The sequence below is a fragment of the Branchiostoma floridae genome, chromosome 4, assembly GCF_000003815.2.
Source record: "Branchiostoma floridae strain S238N-H82 chromosome 4, Bfl_VNyyK, whole genome shotgun sequence".
Taxonomy (NCBI): Eukaryota; Metazoa; Chordata; class Leptocardii; order Amphioxiformes; family Branchiostomatidae; genus Branchiostoma; species Branchiostoma floridae.
In genome coordinates, this window is record NC_049982.1 from 2,244,994 (window position 1) to 2,261,827 (window position 16,834).

At 44.4% G+C, this 16,834-nt stretch overlaps 1 protein-coding gene across 1 annotated transcript; it reads right to left on the reverse strand.

The window, feature by feature from the left end:
- Positions 1 to 1,784: 1,784 nt before the first annotated feature.
- LOC118412977 lies at positions 1,785 to 10,947 on the reverse strand. Its single transcript, XM_035816070.1, has 10 exons — positions 10,773 to 10,947; positions 10,316 to 10,345; positions 9,880 to 10,129; positions 8,776 to 9,065; positions 8,179 to 8,277; positions 6,923 to 7,058; positions 6,041 to 6,450; positions 5,318 to 5,587; positions 3,683 to 3,774; positions 1,785 to 2,985 (listed from the first exon to the last, which is right to left on the reverse strand). Exons 1-10 carry the CDS (start codon positions 10,887 to 10,889, stop codon positions 1,911 to 1,913), a joined length of 2,769 nt encoding a protein of 922 aa, XP_035671963.1. The 5' UTR covers positions 10,890 to 10,947; the 3' UTR covers positions 1,785 to 1,910.
- Positions 10,948 to 16,834: the final 5,887 nt, after the last annotated feature.

Here is a 16,834-nt window from a genome sequence, read left to right on the forward strand (position 1 = left end):
TCGAGATGACATAACGTTAACGGTATAACCATATTTTCAGAAATTTTAAGTGTTTTTATGGTTATTGTGGAACAGGTCAACGATGTCGCCGGGTTGTTTGGGCGTTCGGTTATACCCAAGCAGATGTCGGATTATTTTGTAAGTAGCGGCTTGCTATTAGCTTTTCTAATAGTGAATGGAAGTTAATACAGTATACGTCCGGAAAGCTGAACCCTCAACCCCGAAAAATTCCGAGTTTGACTCCAGAAGTTCTCTGCGAGCAAACGCCAAGATTACAGGCCAGAACTTGTTCTACTAACTCCATATCTATCAAGCGCGGGGCACGTTATGTGTGTTACCATTCAGACTACGTTACTTGGACATAAACCTTAGATGAAGCGAAGAAATTATAAAACGTAACAGTCGCAGGGATACAGGACTACCAATTTTGCCCTCTAATTCAATTTCTCATCACTTGCCCACGACGATATTTTCTTAACTCGCTACGCGATGCTCAACCTGGTTATGTAAAAATCATGCAGCCACTTTGGCTACAACAACAATGTGTAAATACAAGCTAAAATTACGGTATAGAGAGATGGAATCTGAATCGTGTGTATAATTTTCTTTATTACAGTAGTTCATATACTATAGTATTTCAACATTAATAGCTGGCACTGGACTTTTTACAACAGCTACGAAATTAACAAAAGGCCACATAAACTCAATTTTATGGCATTCTCATGATCGAGAGAAACAAAATCTTATGCGACAGTCCAAGGAGAAATAATGTTTATCAGTAATTTTACATATATAATACCAAGGACATTATATACAAGTATAACGTTAATGTCCTTGATAATATTATATACTATCACACACTTCCAGGTTTAGCTGTCTAACATTGCGGACAATATTTTGTCTTATCAAGATGTTTCATCTATTTCAGGTTCTTAAAAAAAACAGACACTTTTCTCCGTTGTAATGAAGGCTAAAGGTGGGGTCACACGTGCGTATATATTTAAGTCCGTATGAGGCGCGCATGGGAGTATTTGCCTCCACCAGGCCCCACAGGTCGTTGGAAAAATATTAGAAATTGGACAAACGTCAACAGGTAACATGTCAGACGAGTTAGCTGGGTCGCTAACCATACTTCTTGGTCAGCTAACTTATCTGGCATGTCATATATTTTTCCAGTTTGTACTATTTTTCCCGCGACCTGTGGAGCCTGGAAGAGACTAAGAGCTTCATACGCAGCTCCAACGGACTTGAATATATACGCATGTGTGAACCCACCTTAAGGATTTGGGCAACTTCCTGTATACTGGTCGTCGCGTTGAGGTCACGGTAACACAGTGGTAGGCAGAAATCACGTGCAAGGCAAATATTGATTTACATATCAATCTGTAATTTGATCTGGTAATTCAATATACCGACTAGTAATCTAGTCTGCTGACGTCATGGTAGATACCAGTCGTAAAGTACTCCAGATGTAAGCAAATACTGAAGTTATCACTCGAAGTCCTGAATAAATATTTGAGTCTGAAGTTGTATTGGCTTCTCATACAACTTTGTCTCCCCTTGCTTGGATGATGTTATCCACCTTCAAGGCCAGTGTCCAATTCTCTCTGTAAGGGTGTCAATGTAGACTAGATGGCCACGTAACCACTGTTGTTGTGAAAGATGCAACTCCCTTACATTTTATAATGGAGAAAGAAACATGCCTAAGCCAATGTACATATGACATAAAATAAAGCTTATGTGGCCTAACATAGACTGATGGAGCAACACTCTAGCATCGTAAATAATGTATGATATAAGTGTAGTGTATTTTGGAAGAAAAGTTTTCATATGCCTGGGAAGTAGGCAGCAATTTACATCAATGCAACTTACAATCTATGCTCAAGTATAACATTACAGTTGGAATGTGCCTAAGCAGTATCCTGTGTCTCAACTTTGACCCTCTTGGGGTCATAGGTCTCCTGTTCACCTCTGCCCTTTGACCTCCCAAACCTGGTCCCATTTTGTTTCTTTCTGCTGTTGGTTTTGTCCCCCGTCCAGTCCTGGATAGCAGAAGTGTCTGATTCTAACACAGGCGACCCGCCGTCTCTCAGAGGGTCGATACTCGGACTCGTCTGAATTTCCAGGTGTTTTTGTTGACCCCGAGTCCTACTGCCGCCCTGCCATTGGTCCGCCGTGACCTCAGTGCCCTTTGCCCCCGCATGACCCAGACCCGAGAAGTGGTCGTCGGGGAACAGTCCCCGGTTCACCTCCGCCCAGAAGTCCTTGATGATCTGATTTTCGTTCTGGGAAAGGCTGCCTTGCTCGAGCCGCCCTGTCTGGTCGGAACTCTGTGCTCCCCTCCCCCCTTTCTCTGTTGCCCCCCCACCAGACATCATCTCCATGACGTAGCTCTGTAGCTGCTCGGGCAGTCTCGCCACGCTCGGGTGTTTGGAGTCCCACCGGTGCTGCACCGCTGCTTTTCTCTTCCTGGCCCCTCCGACTGCCGCAGTCTCACCGCCTCCGGAGGTCCGCCCAATGTGCTCCACGGAGCCTTCAGTGCTGCCTGGTCTGTCCTCCGCGGAGTTTTCTCCAACGGGGGACACCCAAACATTTTTCTCCGTTCCGCCGAGATCTGGCGGCTCTGCCTGGCCATTGGGCGGGCTTGGCGGGCTCTCTTGTTTGACCGCAATAATCCGGCCGTCCTGGCCACGAATGTACGTACAAGACGGAGCCTTGCTGTCGTCCTCAGGGGAGGGATACTCTTCTTGACCATGAGAGAACACTGCGTCATGCTCCTTTGAGTCCCCTGACCCCTGCACTTCGACCTGGTCCTCGGGGTCGTCGGAGGTCAGGAGGTCGCGGATGCTCGAGAATCCGGTGCCGTCGGACGGAGCGTCGAGGTCGGGCTCGCTGCCGCTCATGGATCGCGCGGGGTGTGCGGTGTTCTGTACGCTGATGATGCCCTTACACACGCTGCTGTGGGCCTTCAGGTTTCGCTTGTACCTGTGGGGAGAGAGAGATGGTCATGCTAGTCAATCTAACCCTGACCCTGACTCTAACCCTGACCCTGACCCTAACCCTGACCCTGACCCTAACCCTAACCCTGACCCTAACCCTTACACACGCTGCTATGGGCCTCCAGGCTTCTCTTGTACCTGGGGAGATGGCAAGAAACATTCCTCAATTATCAAAGCACAAACTCTACATAGGACACACCTGCAAAGCAGGAACAGTATTAAACAGTGTGCTAGACAATCCTGGGTTAAAATGCCAAAAAATGAATTAAGTTTTCTTACAAGCTACAGAAAGATTATCTGTTACAGCTTTCTTTTCAAATTGTGTCACAGCTTAACCTCAATGCATGAATTTACTTCTGTATAGACTGTATCAGTTCTGTATCTCTATGTATATAGCTGGTATAACCGCCCTTTGACTTGACACACCAGCTTAATGTTATTTCTTGTGGAATGTCATTAAAGATGGAATTGAAGGAGCCTTAAGAATGATTTTTTTTTCAATTTTGACAACATGCTTATCTGAAAACAAACTGGAAAAGTATGGCTTATATAATGTTTCTTAGTAGTATTATATTCAAAATACTATAACTGACTTTGAGGTAACAATCTGAAGGTGACCAATGTCATCAAATTTGTCAAAAGTCATCACTACAACTCCAAAAACGATTACTATGGTACCTCACCTGAACTCCCCAGAACACCTGGGACAGGTGAAGGGTTTGGCGTCCGAGTGGATCAGCATGTGGTTCTTCAGGTTGTGGCTCCGGGTGAACGTCTGCAACAGAAGGGTCCATTAGTCACAACAAACAAACAAACAAACAAACAAACAAGTGACCATTATAGAAATCAGCATGCCAGCCTTGTACCAGCCCAGAAAAGAACAAGAAGCATGCAGCAAAGACTATGTACACAATATAGTCTTTGAAATGGGATACACCTGCTTTGAGGCAGAATTACTGTGTTTTTTATTTTATTTCTTCTTTTGCAGAAGTAAGCTGCACATGGTGTGACAGAGGCCAGTCTTCCACAGATATTTGTCAGAGTACTTAAAGTCTGATTGCAGTACAGCATTTCTGAAGGAACTGCATGTACCAGTGCCTGGTTCTGTGTTTGAAGACAGCTGAAATAAGTTATTTTCCCATTCTTGTGCAATACCTGTAAGCAGATGGGACAGCTGTAGCGAGCCTCGTGTTTGCGGATGTACCTGTGTAGACAGGTGTGTACTCACCTGTAGACAGATGGGACAGCTGTAGCGCGCCTCGTGTTTGCAGATGTACCTGTGTAGACAAGTGTGTACTCACCTGTAAGCAGATGGGACAGCTGTAGCGCGCCTCGTGTTTGCGGATGTACCTGTGTAGACAGGTGTGTACTCACCTGTAGACAGATGGGACAGCTGTAGCGAGCCTCGTGTTTGCAGATGTACCTGTGTAGACAAGTGTGTACTCACCTGTAAGCAGATGGGACAGCTGTAGCGAGCCTCGTGTTTGCGGATGTACCTGTGTAGACAGGTGTGTACTCACCTGTAGACAGATGGGACAGCTGTAGCGCGCCTCGTGTTTGCGGATGTACCTGTGTAGACAGGTGTGTACTCACCTGTAGACAGATGGGACAGCTGTAGCGAGCCTCGTGTTTGCAGATGTACCTGTGTAGACAAGTGTGTACTCACCTGTAAGCAGATGGGACAGCTGTAGCGAGCCTCGTGTTTGCTTACCTGTTGGACAGGTGTGCACCTGAGTTTGCTCACCTGTAAGCAGATGGGACAGCTGTAGCGCGCCTCGTGTTTGCGGATGTACCTGTGTAGACAAGTGTGTACTCACCTGTAAGCAGATGGGACAGCTGTAGCGAGCCTCGTGTTTGCGGATGTACCTGTGTAGACAGGTGTGTACTCACCTGTAGACAGATGGGACAGCTGTAGCGAGCCTCGTGTTTGCAGATGTACCTGTGTAGACAAGTGTGTACTCACCTGTAAGCAGATGGGACAGCTGTAGCGAGCCTCGTGTTTGCTTACCTGTTGGACAGGTGTGCACCTGAGTTTGCTCACCTGTAAGCAGATGGGACAGCTGTAGCGAGCCTCGTGTTTGCGGATCCTGTTTGCAGGTGTACCTGAGTGTGTAGACAGGTGTGTTTGCTCACCTGTAAGCAGATGGGGCAGCTGTAGCGAGCCTCGTGTTTGCGGATCCTGTTGGACAGGTGTACCTGAGTGTGTAGACAGGTGTGTTTGCTCACCTGTAGACAGATGGGGCAGCTGTAGCGAGCCTCGTGTTTGCGGATGTACCTGTAGGACAGGTGTGTACCTGTGTAGACAGGTATGTACTCACCTGTAGACAGATAGGACAGCTGTAGCGCGCCTCGTGTTTCCGGATCCTGTTGGCAGGTGTCCCGTGCTGGTTCAGGCTCTGCAGCCGCTGCATGTACTCTAGCTGGTCGGGAGGCAGGGATCCGTCATCCACACACGCCATGGCAACGTCTGGCACCTGGTCGCCTGTCGCCATGGCAACATCCGGGTTCTGTTCACCTGTAGCCATGGCAACGTCCGGGCTCCCGTCATCGGCTGTCATGGTAACGTCAGGACTGGTCTCATCGATTTCCTGGTAAAGCAGGTTTCCACAGGTGTGATTAGTTAAAAAGATATTCTGAGAGAGAACTTAGAGACAAGCCAAACTGTACATATGTCATGTCTATGGTAGAAGCAGTAAGGTCTTGTTTTTAAGGGCTAGACTTTGTCTTAAGTTTAATCTTATTTAGGCAATCTATTCAACTGGATTTTTTTGGATTTGGACAAAAATTTAGAACTGGATAAAACAGACTGAGATAATCACACTTTTTCAGTGATCCATCACTCTTTTTCCGCACTAGAATGAACTGGCAGAACAATTCAATACTAAGTGTATTTAACTGGAAATAACTGTTGAACATGTCAAAGTCAATAACTCATAAGAATTGTATAAAAATGTCACTTGTATGTAAATCATGTTTAGATAGTACCTATGGTAAGACAGAACCAAAGAAACTGACTTTGGTCAATGTCACAGAGCACTTACCAGATTATGTTCACCTAACGAGTCAGGAGTTGACCTTCTGTCTTCATGAAGGTCAATGGGGTCATCGTCTTGACCTCTGAACTCCTCATGGTGCTGAACCTCCTGCACTGTTATCGTCCCATTGTCATCATTTGACCTTTGTACTTCTGGTGTCTCCAGACACCTATCTCCCTCCAGGTCAACAGCTGACCCCTGACCCGTGACCTCTCCACTCTCCTCTGTGACCTGCGACCCTTGCTCCTCCGGAGTCTGTTCTGACCGGATCCTCTCCAGAGCGTCCTTGACGGTCTCGGTGTACTTGCGTCGCCATTTTGACCCCTTGTTGTTCTTGCAGTCCCGTTCGTGGGTGCGAAGGTTTCGCTGGTGGCGGAACTTCTTGTGGCAGAACTTACAGGAATACGGCTTCTCTCCTGGAAGGGATTGAAATACTCTTATTTCATATATCATCAGATTTAGCATAGAATAGATGATATATAAGATGAAGATATCCAGTTTAGCTAACTTTTACAAATCATTGACAAAAAATACAAACTGATTGTAAGGATTCTCAATTAGATGGATTCATTACATGTAAAGATACACTGTTGATGATGTATTTGATGTGTCCCATGAAGACTCTACTATAGAAGACATGTACAATTTCACTTTCAAAAGTGGATGATCGCATTACACTCATCTAACTGGTGTAGGATTTACTTTTACACTGCACTTTTAAAGAAAGCTGCCAGAATATGATTCTCTTTGCAGTCTCAAAGAAATGCTAACGCATGATTCTGCTGTTTCAGTCTTTGTGTTTAGTTTCCGGATCCATAAGTTTTGGTTTTGTAAGTTGACAAGAAAGATCTTAATAACACTAAAAATTGTTGGACTGTGGTCTCATACCGGTGTGAATATTCATGTGGTCCCTCAGGGTCTCCGACCGGGTAAACTTCATGTAGCAGACGTGGCACTCGAAGCGCTGCTCGTGGCGCCGGTTGTAGGGGTTGCCCACCTCGATGGGCACAGGAAACACCCCGCCCTTGAGAGAGAGAGAAAACTGGTTTATTTAAAGGCATCCTATACAGCATTAAAAGTGGAAATATTCTGGATAAGCCAATCTGTATAATATTGACATCTACACACAAAACTGCACTTCATTCCAACATTTAGGTTTTCATTTCATACTTTGAGCAGTTAAAAACAGCCCAGAGACAATTAAGTCGCAAGAGGATATTCCTTAATTACTGTATTGGAACGTTAGGCTTTGATCGGGAATCCTTGTGCGTTTGTTTCTGTGCCATTTTTAATGGCTCAATTTATGCAATAATGATGTAAATGTGCTACAATAGTGTATTGGATGTCAATATTATACAAATTACCTTATCAAGAATATTTCATGGACACAGGGAACACTCCTCCCTTGAGAGAGAGAGTCTAGTATATTCCAATGCACACAATTTTAAGTACAAGTCCAGAGACTAAATTGCCTCGTACAATGTACAAAAGAGACTGGCTCTTAAACTAAGAGTCTAAATTACTCTAATGCAATGTCCTGCCTAAGTGCATTAATCTAATAATACTGTAAATGCAGAAATATTCGTGGTGGTTTTATGTTCGCCGTTCTCGCGTTGCAAATTTACAGCAAACTTAAAACCACCGTGAACATTTTTCCATGGCAGTAAGACACTACCGTCTATGGTGCTACCAGGAACTTAAAACCACCTCGAAAAGTCCCTTTTTTCTCTACCGCAAAATTAAATGCATGCGAACTTAAATTTGAAGTTAAATGCATCTTTTTTAAGTCAGAAACTTACAGCTTCAGCAAGTTCAACTAACTGACTCAATAGGCGAAGCAGGGGTTTACTATCTAATCCAGGGTTGCAGCCAGCCAGATATCATTTTCCGCCCCCTCGATTTTTAATGGCTTTGGCGCAACATTCCTAGGGGGCCCGGGGCATGCTATCAAGGACAATTTTTAAATCTAGACCCTCTGAAATGCTATTTCCTGCAATTTGAGGGTTAAATTTTGCTCACAGAGGACAGGATGGGCAAATTTTTTTCCCGTCCCCAGCTGCAAAATTCCATCAAAGGACGGAAGGACGAGTGCTGGCTACAACCCTGATCTAATCTATTTTTTTAAATCTAATAATAATGATCACCTTCCCGTCCAGGCTGCGCACGCCGTACCGGAACCCCGGCTGATGCGTCGGCAGTGGCGGCATCACCAGCGGCGGGCCGTAGTCCAGCAGGGCGCGACCCTTAAACAACCAAAATGAACGGACTTGAATCACGTATCCGAAAAATAATTTCATCAGGTTAGTAGATCATACGACATAGGACTTTTCTTTTACACAACAAGTTTTTCTCACCTGCTGAGGCTTTGATGTCTGTCAGACATCTTCCTCAGAGCTTCTAACTGGAGTTCTTCTTCTCGCCGATATATGTAGCCGATGTGGGTGGCACTTTTGCAGCAAGAACAGTATCCTAAACGTGGCTGAGTTTGTACCCCCCTTCGTTCCGGTTCATCACTGGGGTGGAGTTCCTTGAATCACGTAGCAGCTCTCACTATTGTGTATCTTGTACTATGTAAGTAAACTGGTGCATATAAACTTTAAAGCCTCAATAGGACTTTAACTTAAATGATGTAAACTATATATACTTTGTCTGACCTTCCCTCATGACCTCAATAAAAAGTGGCCTGCAGGCCACGATTTGAGCTGTCATGAGTAAACAAAGTTTGAAACAAACAAACAAACCTTATCTGCATTTGGCGACAAGCGGAGGTTGGACTGCGGTGAGGGAAGATCCAATGGGTGAGGTGCTGTTGGGCTCGGTGTGGTGGTTGAGGTTTGTACGCGGCCCTCTTGTTGACCGTACTGCCCGCTGTCGTGTAGTGCAAAGGCGCTGGGCTCTCGGCCGGTCGGGGTGTGGTGTAGGGGTCTGTCCAGGTGTGAGGAGGAGCTGGCAGGAGGAGGAGGGGAGGGGAGGAGGTGGGCTGGTCCTGATGCTGGGGATGGGGGAGGCAGCTGTTTCTCTGGCTCATCTCCTGGAAACACAAACAAATCTGTTTTAATGTCTGAAATCCTCCCTTAGCAGTTTCCCTCAAAGGTCCCATCTGTAGAAGAACCTGACCCCTAATCATAAATCCTAATCCTAACCCTTACCAACATGGGTCTTGAGTGACATGGTCTCTACCACCAGTCCCATCTACAGCAGACTCAGTCCTAACCCCTACCCCCTGACCCTGACCCCAACCCCTGACCCAAACCCCTGAACCTTATAATTACTAACTTAAAGATAAGTCTTGAGGTAATGCAACACCCTTACCAACTTGAGTCTTGAGGTAATACGACATGGCCTCCATCTGCGGTCCCATCTGTAATAGACAGCCATGACCCCTAATCCCTGACCCTTGACCCCTGACCAACATGAGTCTTGAGGTAATGCAACACAGCCTCCACCAGCGGCCCCATCTGCAGCAGGCTGGCGGCGGACAGCAGGTCGATGGCGGTCTGCACGGTCAGCTCTGACCCCTACCCCCTGACCCTTGTCCCTTGACCCTTACCAACATGAGTCTTGAGGTAATGCGACACGGCCTCCACCAGCGGCCCCATCTGCAGCAGGCTGGCGGCGGACAGCAGGTCGATGGCGGTCTACATGGTCAGCTCTGACCCCTACCCCCTGACCCCTAACCCTTGTCCCTTGACCCTTACCAACATGAGTCTTGAGGTAATGCGACACCGCCTCAACCAGTGGTCCTATCTGCAGCAGGCTGGCGGCGGACAGCAGGTCGATGGCGGTCTGAACGGTCAGACTCAGCTCTGACCCCTACCCCCTGAACCCTAACCCCTGACCCTTACCAACATGAGTCTTGAGGTAATGCGACACGGCCTCCACCAGTGGTCCCATCTGCAGCAGGCTGGCGGCGGACAGCAGGTCGATGGCAGTCTGCACAGTCAGACTCAGCTCCGAGGTGTACACAAAGTCCAGCAGCTGCAGGAAGGCCGTTGCCTTGACGACGGGGAGGTCGATGGGCTGCGCCTGTTTGATGGCCGCCTGCTGCTGGGTGAAGAGTGTCTGGAAGAACGTGCTGCTGGCGGCCAGGATCACCTGATGGCAGCGAAACAGCTTCCCTTCCACCTGCAACAGGTAACAGGGGTTACGTTAAGGGTACAGCTTCCCTTCCACCTGCAACAGGTAACAGGGGTTATGTTAAGGGTGAGGGTTACGGTGAGGGTTAGGGTGAGGGTGAGGGTTAGGGTTAGAGTTAAGGCTGCTGCTGGCGGCCAGGATCACCTGGTGACAGCGGAACAGCTTCCCTTCCACCTGCAACAGGTAACAGGCACTATGTTACACCTGGGGTTAGGGTCAGGGTCAGGGTTAGGCCTGCTGCCGGCGGCCAGGACCACCTGGCGGCAGTCAGTGGAACAGCTTCCCTTCCACCTGGAACAAGGGGCAATGTTGTACAAAATGTAGTCATGCAGTGAATCTGATTCATGAGTGCCATTGTGTGCAAAGGTATAATGACAGGTATATCACATTTCATTTTTGTTCTTTTTCTAAATCTTCTTCTATCAGTAGCTGATCAGAGCTAAATGAGTAAAGATATATAGGTTAGATACTAGCTGTTTTGTTCATCAAACAATTCCTACAGGCTTGCGATATACCAAAACCTTTTTTTCCCACAAACAATACTACAATAGGGAAGTAAACAGTGACAACTGTGTCTGCCTAAGTTTCTCTCCCAGCTTACCTCGAGTGTGACGTCACAGAAGAGTCCGAGGTTGCGGAGGAAGTTGAGCCTGTCGAGCAGCGTGCGCTGGTACACCAGGGACTTGTACGCGTTGGGGGAGGGGGGCAGGGCCGCCATCTTCAACCCTCACTGTACCTGCAGGGAAGGGACAAAGGCAAAGGTCAAGTTCAATGTTATGCACCAGGGACTTGTACGCATTGGGGGAGGGGGGCAGGGCCGCCATCTTCAACCCTCACTTTACCTGCAGGGAAGGGACAAAGGCAACGGTCAAGTTCAATGTTATATACCAGGGACTTGCATGCGTCAGGGGAGGGGGGGCAGGGCCGCCATCTTTAACCCTCACTCTACCTGCGGGAAGGCACAAGAGCAAAGGTCAAGTTCAAAATGCACTGGTACACCAAGGACTTGTACGCGTTGGGGGAGGGGGGCAGGGCCGCCATCTTCAACCCTCACTCTACCTGCAGGGAAGGCACAAGGGCAAAGGTCAAGTTGAATGTAAAATTGACTTAGCACTCCGATCCTACGTTTGCTTACTGAAAATCATTCCACGGATGGATTGATGTTATGTAAAGTTACTCTCTTTCACCACAGTAAAACTCCCTTCTCAGCATAGAGAACATTAGCCCATTTCAAAAAGCGTGAATCAGCACCCCCCCCCCTCCCCATATAAAAATAATAAATGCCTCAGCTTCCCTGCAAACTGCTATATCTTTCCAGCTCCTCCCCAGGAGACAGGTGAATAGGGAACCTCCCCTACCTGCCCCCTGGACTAATGAGTAAGTGAACCTCCCATCTGGCTGCTAGAGTCAATTACAGTGCACATCCCCCAGACAGGTGAGCAGTGAACATTCCCTGTCTACACTCCTTTCCCATGTGGGTGAGTAGTGTCTCCCCTCCAGCTTCTGTAGACACAGCTATGGTGCACACCTCCCCTGCCTATACCCCCTACTCATGCCTGTGAGTAGTGGACCTCCCCTCCAGCTGCTGCAGACACATCTATAGTGTACCTGCCCCAGTGGTGTGAGCAGTGGACCTCCCCTGCCCACATCCCCTCCCCATGCAGATTATTAATGACCCCCCCCCCTGCAGCTGCTGTAGACACAGCTGTTATATGCAGACAGTGAGACACCATTAATCGCCTGTCACACAACAGAGAGGCAACACCTGCACAACTGAGTGATGAACCTCCCCTGCCCACACCCCCTCCCCATGTAGGTGAGTAGTGACTCCCCCTGCAGCTGCTGTAGACACAGCTGTTATTTGCAGACACCATTCATGGCTTGTCACACTTCACAGAAGCAACAGCTGCACAGGACAGGCCTGGACCTGACAAACACTGCCCACTACCTTAGCCAAGGTGCGGGGAAATATTCTCTTTCATTCAGGAAAAATTAAAAAGTAAAAGTAAAAAAAAAAAAGCTATTAAGTACCCAGATAAATGTCTTTCCTCCAAGTATGATGTCTTTCCTGCTTTTCTAACCAACTATAAATTGCATTTCACTGATTCAATACAATACAGCCACCATTTGTATCTCATTATTCAAAGCAAAACAAAAAAATCCTTCTGTTCCCATCAAATGTTCTGATTCACTCTCCTGATGTTTCAAAGGGAAAATATTGACACTGTAACTTTAGATTGTGTAGAGATAAAGCAAAAAAAAATCCTATACTGTCATTTCCAAGTAAAATTGACAAAAAACATATGCCCAAATTGGCACACTTTTGGTTGTTAATATAAAAATATGATATTTTCAAAATGACATGAATCTCGTAGAAACGTATCATCATCTAAAAAAAAAGTATCCGATTTTATAGCTTTTAGAAATGGAAAGAAATTAAAAAGATCCCCTACCTCCCTGGAATGAACCAGATTTGGGACCAGATCATATGACTAAACCATCTGTTGCCTCCTGACATCTGTTGACATCTCAATACAAATGTATCTCAGGTTAGGCCAGACTAAGTCAATTGGTTGTGTTACAGACTTTGTTTTCTTTCTCGTCAGATTTTAAATCAAAATATCTAGATCAGAGAAAACTTTAAACCTCTTTTATGTAACAAAGTAATAGTACTTTTGATTAAATGATATGGATAAAAAAAACACTTTTCGTTTCAACAATTCTTTGAAGTCACGTTTCTTTCATTCTTATGGCCTTTCATCTCATTTGCAAAATCCATTGATATTTACTAAAAGATTAACTAATGTGGCACCCACAGTGGCACCAAAATAAGGCCAAGTTTAGTATGGTGTAATGAAAAATAAAAGGTGGTATTCTTTCAACAATTATGTACAAAATAAGATTCCTTGTAGAATTACAAACTTTTTTTTTAAATTTTGGTGGTGTGTTATTTAATGTCCCCCTTTATTGTAAAAACAAAGCAAGGAGCAAAGACGTTGTGATATGAAAGAAAATACATCAAAATATTGGTTAAAGAATTTAACAAAATGCAGCAGAAAACTTGAATCAAAGTACAAATGAATGTCAAATTAAAAATTAAAGTCTGCTTGCATCTAGAATTACTTCCATAAAAACAAGAAAGGGGTTCACATAAAGTTTTGAATTGCATTTCATGCTATAGCCTATAGCATGAAATGCAATTCAAAACTTTATGTTATAGTATAGGCTAATTGCAAGTATGAGTAGAGACATAGGAGACATTTGTGATCAAGGACATCATATAGAACTTTTATAATGTCCTTGTTGTTATACACTGATAGTGATGACCTGCGATAAACACTATTGTTTCGTCATTTACTATTGTTTAGATACACTCAAGTACTAGTGTTGGACATATCTAGACATTTTGGGGTTTAACTGCTTTTATAAAAATCAGAAGACAGATTTCCCCACTTTTTCTACAATTCGTAGGTTCTTGTACACACTATTTAAGAATTGATATATTAACAAAATATCTAATTTTGATGTCGGAAAAACAGTTTCCCTTCCGTGCCCCTTGAAATCCTGATGTGTTGGATGTATCTATACTTTGTGGGTTTGACTTCTTTTTTGAAAGCATTTCTACAATTTATGGGTTCTAATGCAAAATAATAAAAGTTAATTTCAAAGTCAGAAAAACATTTTCCCTGCAATGCCCCCTTCCAGTCCTGATGGGTTTGACTTCTTTTTTTTTTAAATCAGAAGAAAAGGTCTGATTTCTCCACTTTTTTTACAATCTGTGGGTTCTTTTAAAAATACTAAAGAAACTTTTAGATTTAAATTCAAAAGTCAGAAAAGCAGTTTCCCTTCCATGCCCCCTTCCTTCCCAGTCCTGAAGAGTCCATCTGTGTTTGTCCCGCGGGTCCTTATGGCACACCTGCGGATGAGAGCCAACAGGCGGCCTTTCATGTGGAACAAAGGCCAGAAACACACCTGGAGCACTCAGGACAGGGACCGACTCAAACACTCCTTATCAAAACAAACCTGTCCTTATAACTGCCTTATCACGCATCCTGTTTACTGAATCTACACAAGTTTTGAAACCAGCCACAACTTGGGTACATGTAACGTTTATCTGGTATTGTGGGGGATTCTTTACACTGTGGGTTTGTGTAAACAAACTAATTACGCCTGCAGATAAGGTGCATGTTTGTGGAGGCTCCCTGTAGGCACACCTGCACCAGATTTAATTTCAGGAGGAATGCTCATTACGTACATGAAAGGGCCTCTAAATAACATTTCAGGATTTCTGTTAGTGGGATGGGGACAAATCACTATATAAATGTTTTATTTTTAGCAGTATTTTCCACTCTCGTTGGAGAGCGGTTGGTTCAACTGATTTATAGCAAAAATCAAGCCAAAGGAAAATTATTTTGACAATAATTATGCTCACCTACATGTTTCCTTTACATACCAGGAAGTATAACTAAAATAACCAAGTGTTGCTTTTGAAGCATTTTCTCTCCCTCAATCTCTAGACGATAAATTGGTCCTAGAACATTTTCTTGTATGACAAATATGCGTTGGACAACACTGAAAATGAGACTAAATTTCATATCCATTGAAAACTTTAAAAAAAGTTCTGGCATCAAAAAGCAATTATAAAAAATGCTGGCTTGAAACAATTGACCTATTTATGGGCATTGGTAATAAATAAGAGCAAGAAGAAAAAAAAGTTGCTAATGCTATATAGTGATATTTGACTTGGGTCCAAATGCTAAATTTGTGTAAGTGATATTGTCAAGACTGAATGATAAATATCTCATATGTCAGATTTTCCCTGTCTACAAGCAGATACATTGTTTTCTCCATGTTCTTGCAATATTTAGCATTATTCTCTAGCATTGCACTTTAAACAGTATCACTTCTTCCTACATAAAACACAGACACAAAACACATCGTAAGAATGAGTGAAACCCTTGTGTCTGCTTGGAGATCAGGTTGCACCCTGTAATGGTTGTTAGTGATTCCCCCCTGCTGTCTGTGGTGCCAGCTGGTTATAATCAGCTCCAGTCCTGACCTGAATTCCTCACAAATCAAATCAACCAGCAGCCAGACTCCATACCAAACAAGCTTCCAACATTTGCTTCATACCTCCGTAAGATTTCTACAATTTGTTGAGAATTCCAACTTTGACCAAATTCAACAACATGAAAATCAAATGTTCCAAAATTTTTGTGGCAGTTAATATAATTTATGATAGAAATATAGCCTGAAGACAAAGCTTCCTAACATTGCCACCATAGCTGTACAAATTCTACATAACAAATAAGGACCAGAAATATTTCGTCTCATAATTCCAGATTTGACTTAAGTTCAAAATTTAAGACCACATAAATTCATGAAATGAACCAGGACTTCAAAGACAAGAATTTTAATAGACAGAAAGAAAGAACCTGGACTTTGGAGACACTCATTGAAATAAGAAAAAAGCTTCCTAACACTGGCATTAAAGCTGTGTTTATTATAATTTAACAACACAATTTGAATGGTTGGATCCACTAGGGAATTGCAACATGTAGTTTTCTGCATGTGTCTGCATTCTTTATGATTCCAAACCACAGTTGACAAAATGGTAATTAACTTAAGAGCACATCAAATGGAATGAACCAAAATGCAGACACTCTGAAATGTACATTCCCATCATGGTTATATTTAGTCTTACAACTGGCATTCATGCATGTTATAGGATTTGAAATTACAGCAATTACCCTAACCAAACTACATGTATTCCAATATGTTTTGAACTCCAGTAGTAAAATGTTTTCTATTTTATCTTTGCATTCATTAAAGACTTGGAAAAGTCTCATTGAAAAAAAAAAAAGTCGTTATATTTCGAGTTCCGACGAATTTTTTAATAATATGGACCACCCTTTTTCTACAGTGAACGGTCCCTTCGCGTTAAAAGTCACACGGCGAAATCAGTATTTTGGTTTCAGCATACGAACAGAAATAAAGTCGCGTAAACAACGATGGAAATAGCCAACAAGGGAAAAGCGACAGGAGAGCAAATCCTTTGAAAAATGATTTGAGAAACTGCGTGAATGAAATGAATTTCTTCACCGCTTCATTGGAATTAGCTCAGGCGTTTTCAAATCCCGCAAAATTTGGGGAGACCCTAGACAAGTTTCGAATCTTCCGCGGAAAGAGCCAAAATGTCATAAAATGCCGCATTTCAGAAAACTGTCACCTGAACACCTTCCGCACATAGCGTGTACAGGGGAAAGAATGGAAAACACAGAAAATAGAAACCCCCGCTATCCGCATGCCACCCTGCCCGGGCCCCTGGCAGGCCGTATAAACATCTGACAGAAATCCGCGCATTTTTGTCGTCTGCTACCCGTCAAAACCTCGCATCGCAACCCGCAAAACTACCTCTAACTTCTCACCTTGCTCTGTGCTCTAGCTTCGGACGTTTTCCCGGTGAAAACTGAGGGAAAATTGGCTATTTTGGGGTCCCAGGAATCGTCGGCAGGCGCCCAGATGACTGTGGGCGGCAGCTGTTACAGCTGTGCAGCTGTGCCACATGTAAATTAGCAGGTCAGAGGTCACGGACATTTAAACAACGCTCGTGCCCAGGATTTAAGGGCAGTCACGTGATGTACACAGTCAGAGTGGTACATA